General features: G+C 47.9%; 1 protein-coding gene across 13 annotated transcripts in view; it reads right to left on the bottom strand.

Moving 5' to 3' along the window:
* The window catches only part of rims1a (regulating synaptic membrane exocytosis 1a), a 49,866-nt gene that overhangs the window by 39,979 nt on the left and 2,602 nt on the right, over window positions 1-7,285 (bottom strand). For all 13 annotated transcript variants that reach the window (XM_076043007.1, XM_076043001.1, XM_076043010.1 and 10 more), the window contains exon 2: window positions 6,244-6,318. In XM_076043007.1, coding sequence (XP_075899122.1) covers window positions 6,244-6,318 — 75 coding nt within the window. The remainder of the gene's footprint in view (window positions 1-6,243; window positions 6,319-7,285) is intronic.

Raw genomic sequence — 7,285 nt, 5'->3', positions numbered from 1 at the left:
TTTTTATTATTTTAATTACATATTGGGCTCTGGCATAATTACTAAATAAATGAAAGGAACAGATTTTTTCCTCTTTTTTTAATTTAAAAAAAAAATAAAAATTCTCCTCAGGAAATCCCAGCGGATATTGAAAAAAATGATTTATTTTTTTTTTTTAAAGCCCAGATGATTCATTTCCAGAACTGACAGATGATGTTTGGTAGGCGGCAAACGACGAGAGCGTGGCGAACTCCGAAAAGCAAAATCTCTGCTGCTGCTTCTTCTGCCCTGCATCCATCCACACCGACGCGGCAGGGTCGGCGTTTGGCCCTGGTCAAGAGGAACCTGCCGTCGTCCAGACAGAACGAGGAGGAGGAGGAGGAGGAGGAGGAAGGACAAGTGATTCAAGTGACTTTAGACGTGATGCTCGGTGGCAGATGGACTGTTTCACAAACGCACAGCCAGCTGGAACTTCGCAGCGATGGTCACCAAAAATAAAAAAGGAGGGACGATCCAGAGAGAGCGGCACTTTCGATGGGCCGAAAATGCCTCAGCGGTGCCAGGGGTCAGAGGTCAGATGGGTTCAGAGGAGAAAAAAAGTGTACCAGGAAGTCGACCAAACATCTCTGAACTTTGGAGGTGTCCTGCAGCAGCGGAAGAACAACAAGAAGCCGAGGCCACGCCTAACACAAGCTGCGTTTCCGTGACCCCTAGAATTGCGAAAAACCTAAATATCACAATAAAAAAAACTCGGAGAACTAAATCTCTCAAATACGGCTAAAAGGTTTTCACGCTCTCATGAGGTGTTTTTTTTTTTTTATCCATATAGAGGTACATCGCAAAAGTGTCACGTGACTGGTGATTGGACGGAGGAGGAGCCAGAATATCTTTTTACAAGAAATCAAAAAGAAAAATATAACAACCACTCTTGACAGCAAACAACATTGAAATGTTGAAATGGAAGAAATTGTGAACCTCCATCCTCCTCAAACTGAAGCAGGCTTATGTGCTTCACACCATTCAATGGAAACACCTGCAAATCGCAATTGTAATCTGTCGAAATCTTGGAAATATTGCTTTCATTTTCAACGCAAAGTCTCCATTAGTTCCGGTCAAGCTGAACTTTGACCTTTGCCTCACTCAATATCAAAAATGTTACGTCCCCGCTCAACATCTATTTGAAATATGGGTCAATATTTGTCTCAACTAAGATTGTAAATTAATTTAATAAAAAAAAAAAAACATACATACATTTTGTAACTCGTGTTCAATCCGAAAAATAGAAATGAGACGATAGGAGGAACAACCTGGAAAAAAAAAAAAGTGTTCAATAGCACAAGGGCTAATTTTCACCCACTGAGCTATAAAAATAAAAATAGGCGCCGGCTGACTTTTTTATTAAAGGGCTGTTGGTAAAAATAGGCCCTGAAGTGACAGGTTTGTTCAACATTCCCTGCTCGGATGTTACTCATTGAAGCAGTGACGGACAGGAAACATGTTCCGATTTGCATATTTATTTTTAACCGGCCGTGACTCAACAATGAGGCCTGCAGATGAATCGAGCGTGCCGCCGTCTGTACAGTCATCAGCCGACGACAACAGAGGAGCTTCTCTGCAGCTCGCCGGGCCTCCAACGCTGCACATTCATTCATTCATTCATTCATTCATTCATATCAGCAGAAAAAAATATCCCCCCCCCCCACCCCACAAACGTTTGAATCCTGAGCAGCAGGAAGCCAAAAAACAGCCCTGCGTGCTCTCCCCTGACAGAAGCGGAGGAGAAATGTGCTGCCGTGTGGCGAATTACGTTTGGATTGATGATTATTTCAGGGGGGAAAAAAAGAAAAAAAAAATATGGCATAATGGAATAATCTTGTTTTCATCTCATCAGCTGGTCCTGCTCCATGTCATGGGCTGTAAAGACGAAGAAGTTAATCTGTTTATTAGCTGCTGCTGCTGCTGCGGCTGATGAGGAAGAAGAAGAGGAGGAGGACGACGAAACAGGGCCGACGCAGGAAGAAAAGAGGGAGGGGAGAGCAAAAGTGGGCGGAGTGACTGGTCTCTGGTAACTCTGAAACACTGAACTCTGAAACACACATCTCTGCGTTTCCATTGCAGTTTTTTGCAAAATAAAAGTAATATTTCTAAAGTTTTTTAGACAGAGTACGATTGCAATTTGCAGGCGTTTCCATTGAATGGTGTTAAGCCGCTGACGTCTCACCACTGGAAATGTCATCGAGGCCACCGAATCGTACAACACCTAGTTGAGTGTCACCAGCCAGACTTGATGTTTGACACCCATGACTGCGTCCAGGGCCCCCAGCCTGAGCTACCTGGAGCTACTAAGTTCCGGCCTTTGACAGTCGATACGGTCAGAACTTTAAAGCCGAGATGTGGGACTTGATGTTCTAGAGTCTAGCGCCATGTCATCTCATCTTATTCTCATCTCGTTCCATCTGTAGAGATGGCGAGCAAAATTCACACAAGCATCTTAATTAAACGGGGGTGATACGCAGTTTCCAAGTAAAATGTGCGTCCTTTGCGTACGAGTCCAGAGCGACAATATAAAGCAACATTTCAATCTAGGATATGAGAGATGGATGGATGGGTGGAAGGATGGATTAATGGATGGATGGATGGATGGATGGAGGGACGGACAGACGGATGGAGACATGGATGGATGGGTGGAAGGATGGATTAAAGGATGGATGGATGGATGGATGGATGGATGGGTGGAAGGATGGATTAAAGGATGGATGGATGGGTGGAAGGATGGATTAAAGGATAGATGGATGGATGGATGGATGGATGGATGGAGAGATGGATGGATGGATGGAAGGATGGACGGAGGGGGAGATGGATGGATAGATGGATGGATGGGTGGAAGGATGTATGGCTGGATAGATGGATGGATGGAAGGATGGAAGGATGGATGGTGGGGGAGGACAGATGGAGGGAGAGCCGGAGCCAGCAGCAGAGAGAAGTGGGTAGTGTGCTCCCCAGACAGCGCTCCATATGGCCCGACAAAGACACGCACACACACAAACTCTAATGCACGTTAAGATTCACACAAACTCAACAACGTGCAATCAAATAGGATTTAATGCAGAAATACAAACACCAATAATGTGTGAAAACTGTTCATGTAAAAAAAAAAAAAATGCTTTCCCTCCCTCAGTCTAACCTCCCCTACCTCCCCCAACCTCCCCCTCCCGAGTGATGCCACTGCAGCTGAGGCTCATGGGAGGACCAGGACGACAGCCAATCGCTGTGCAGGAAGACAGGAAGTGGCTCCCTGGTGGATCCCTCCCCTGGAGGCCACAGAGGTTACTACAGGGCTGCGTGGGCCGTCGCCATGGCAGCTCGCCATCGGGGGACTGGGGGAGGGGGGGATGGGGGCGGGAGGGGTGGAGTGGAACTGTTGTGTAAACACGCACGCCGAGCGTCAGAACCTCAGAGCCGGGGAAGAAAAAACAAAAAACAACCGCTTCAATTCCGCAGTGTGTCAGTGCCAAAAATTCACTTGTGAAAAATGTCAATTTAAAAAAATAAATGCATCCAGCCAGGTTATTAATAGACACGTATTGTGACACTGCGATAATATCATCTAAAAGCGGCCCGCATATGGTGATTAACTGCACAGCTGAAGGATTACTTGTCTCCCGACAGACGGGGGAAGGATGGAGGGAGGGTGTGAGACTTTTCACAACTTATTAAAAGTTTGGAACCCCACCCACCACCACCACTACCACCACCACCCTCCCCCGGACCCCCAGGAGAGACATGCAGTCAAGACGGCACCGACCGAGACCAAGACATTATCAAGACCAGAGAGCGCCGAGGCCGAGACAAGACCGAGTAACAATGCCTCCGAGTCCGAGACGAGACCGAGACGCTTAAAAAGTCTCTTAAGCAAAATGGCTCATTTTTCGATCCAGGAAGTGAGGTGTGTCACTTCTCTTCTTCTTCTTCTTTTTCAACGCAAAGTGCGTCCGCCACCAGGGGGAGTTTCCGGAAGTCCCAGAAGTTCCTTCGACGACAGGCTGCATCTTCATTTTTTTTTTGCAAAGAAACAAATCTTTGATTCCAGGCTGTCGGAGCGCCGACCTGCTTCACAACCCATGAATTAAATTAAAAAAAAATGTGCGGAATGACTGAGTGACTGCCTGATGTTCTAAACGGTGCCATATTGTGGGAATCCTGGGAGAAGCAGATGTGGTCCGGCTGACTTACTCACTAATCCCACTTTACTCGCCAATCCAACGACACACACACACACACACACACACACACACACACACACACACACACACACACACACACACACACACACACACACACACACACAGTGTGCGCATCTATACACACATCGAGTGCACTCAGAAGTGCGCAAGATTTATCCTTTGATCATTGTGGGAAGGAAGACAGAGAGGACGATGGAGTGAAAAAAAAGCGGCGTTAGTGGCTGTGGAAGTGGCGGCGGACAGGAACGGCGAGGAAACGAGCGGCTTCGCCCGGAGGAAAGCGAGCCTGGTGGGGACGGAGACGCTCCAACATCAAAGCAAAAGAGTCTGTTGTTGCAGGAGCGTTTCGCCGTTTGAGTCCACCTTTTGCGGACAGCTGATCAAATAAGGAGACTTTCGCTCACACGCACGCACACAGACACACACACACACACACACACACACACACACACACACACACACACACACACACACACACACACACACACACAGTCTTCAAGGAAATATGACAGCAGTTCAGCAAAATTATTATTTTTGACATTATTTTTATTTTTATTATTCTTCTTTTTTTTTTTTTTTAATTCCTCCAGATGAACCCGTCAGACGTCCAGAGTCGGTTCCTCTGAGACTTGCAGAGGTTCAGGAACATTCAGGAGCACAGCGGATGGTTCAGCACAGGAGACGGTAGCTGCGTTTCCATTACCGCTATTGTGCAAAACCTAAATATCGCAAAAAAAAAAAAAAAAACGTCATGGAAACAGCTAAACTTGGAAAAACCCCTCAAATATGGCTAAACGGTTTCGACGCTCTCATGGGGTGGTTTTTCAGACGTATCCATTAAAAGTTATATTCCAGGGGACGTGACATCAGCAGACATGACGTCGAAATGCAGAATTATAAAAGAAATTTGGCACCTCCGTCCTCCTCAAAGTAGGGTCTGGCGGGACGAGATTTTACGAGAATAACAGTTCATGTGCTTCACACCACTCAATGGAAAACACCTGCAAATCGCAATTGTTCTTCGTCAAAAATGTAGAAATATGGCTTCTATTTTGCGAAATACTGTAATGGAAACGCAGCTCGTGTGGAGGGTGGAGATTTTTTTGACTGATCCTGAAAAGAACCTTCTCGCCAGCAGCAGCAGCAGCAGCAAAGTGGAAGTGATTGGCCTCGCGACAGCAGATATACAACACTTGAAGCTGATTAGGATTCTGAAAGGATTTTTCCTTCCACGGTGGACCAAAAAAAAAAAAAAATTGTAAACTTGCCAAGTGATCTGACCGAACGCCTGTCTGTCTGTCTGTCCGTCCGTCCATCCATCCACCTTGAATCAGCAGCTCAGGCCAAACTTTCTAAACAGCCTGCACCAGCAGTCACGGCGGTTCAAACAGGTTCAAGTATAGACATCAAATCCAATTTTTTATCTCTCGCTCGCTCTCTCTCTCTCTCTCTCGCTCTCTCTCTCTCTCTCTCTCGCTCGCTCTCTCTCTCTCTCGCTCTCTCTCTCTCTCTCTCTCTCTCTCGCTCGCTCGCTCGCTCGCTCTCTCTCGCTCTCTCTCTCTCTCTCTCGTCAGTTGTAGGAGCGACAGGGTTAGACAGTAAATCCCACCTTGTCTAAAAAAAGAACTTCATACTCAGCAGCACCAAGTTATAGCCTGGACACCGTTCAATTAAACTATGTCTTTTCCCACACACACACACACACACACACACACACACACAGTCCACTACTACTACTACTACTCGTGACGGTAGTCAATCCTGCAGACGAGCAGCTTGGCAGGAGGAGCCGACATACTGCGAGACAGCCGGAGCCTCTGAATCCACAGATCCTGAGAAAAGCTTCCGTCCGGGGGAGGAAAACCACACCGACGACAACAACATCATCAGCAGCGTTTCTTCGTGACTCAACAGGATCTAGACCGGCGACCAGTCGCAGCGGCCACCTGTCCGCCATAGAGTCAGCAGAGGCCGCGCCACACACACACACACACACACACAGGTGTCGGAAGTGACTCACCGGACGTCGTTTTGCTGCGGAGGTTTCTTCTGGCCCACCAGGTTCACCGTCCTGGCCTGGATCGGCTTCTCCTCTCTGGAAGGCAGACACACACACACACAAAAAAAAAAATGCAGCGTGAGTGTGAGTGCTCTAAACATCTCTCAACATCTGGCCGTCAGTCAGTCAGAAGGGGAAAATTCTTCCATGCACCGTTGGTTCATCCAGTCTAAACGAGCTCTCGGGGTGTTAACGATTGAACAGGTGTAGCTAATAAAGTGGCCGCTGAGTGTCTACTACACTGACAAAGGTGAGAGAGTGGAGAGCAGCGGGTTGAAGGGACCTCTTGCACACCTTGGAGATGGAGGATGTTTCTTATTATTCCCCCTCCCCCACCCCCCCAATTTATTTCACCATCATTTCAAGTCATAGAATCTTTGTGTTGCCGTGGTGGCATTCAGGGGGCGTCGGCATCGACTCTTTCCTCAGAACTACAGCGAGGGTTTGTTGGTGCACTTTGTCTTCTTTCTTTCTTTCTCCGTGTCCTTCTCCTCTGCACAGTGTGGAACCAGGAGCCGGTGTCGAGTATAGAATCCATTCTGTGCCGCCCCGCGTTTACAACCCACACCACTCGACGCTGGCTGCTAGTACACTCAGCATGCATGTATTAGTCAACCGGTGCAGCTCACACACACACATATACACACGACACGCTCATACGATGCATCCAAAAAGAGTGATGAGAGCAGCGCCGCCGCCGCTATAGCCCACATATACGTGCCAGCCAGCGGCGTGTTTTTCTGCTTCCCTTTACGAGCAGATATGGCAGACTGATTCAGCCTCGGATGCTCGTTTGAGATGTTACGGGAAACGATGCACGACTGGGCCGTCCGTCGCAGGGCCGCAGCCGTGTACCGGACGCTTCCTTCTTTAGATGCATTGAATCGATCTGGCGTTCCAGCGCCGAGCTATCAGTCCGCACGGAAGGCTTAAAATAGAACGTGGTGGTGGTGGTGGTGGGGGGAGGATGGGGGGGGGGGGGGGGTGAGTGGGGGAGGGGAGG

Source organism: Nelusetta ayraudi, unplaced genomic scaffold (genome assembly GCF_046127955.1).
Source record: "Nelusetta ayraudi isolate G7.1 ecotype Tasmania unplaced genomic scaffold, CSIRO-AGI_Nayr_v1 ptg000072l, whole genome shotgun sequence".
NCBI lineage: Eukaryota > Metazoa > Chordata > Actinopteri > Tetraodontiformes > Monacanthidae > Nelusetta > Nelusetta ayraudi.
Note: the sequence above shows the minus strand (reverse complement) of the source record. Positions and strands in the feature narration are given on the sequence as shown.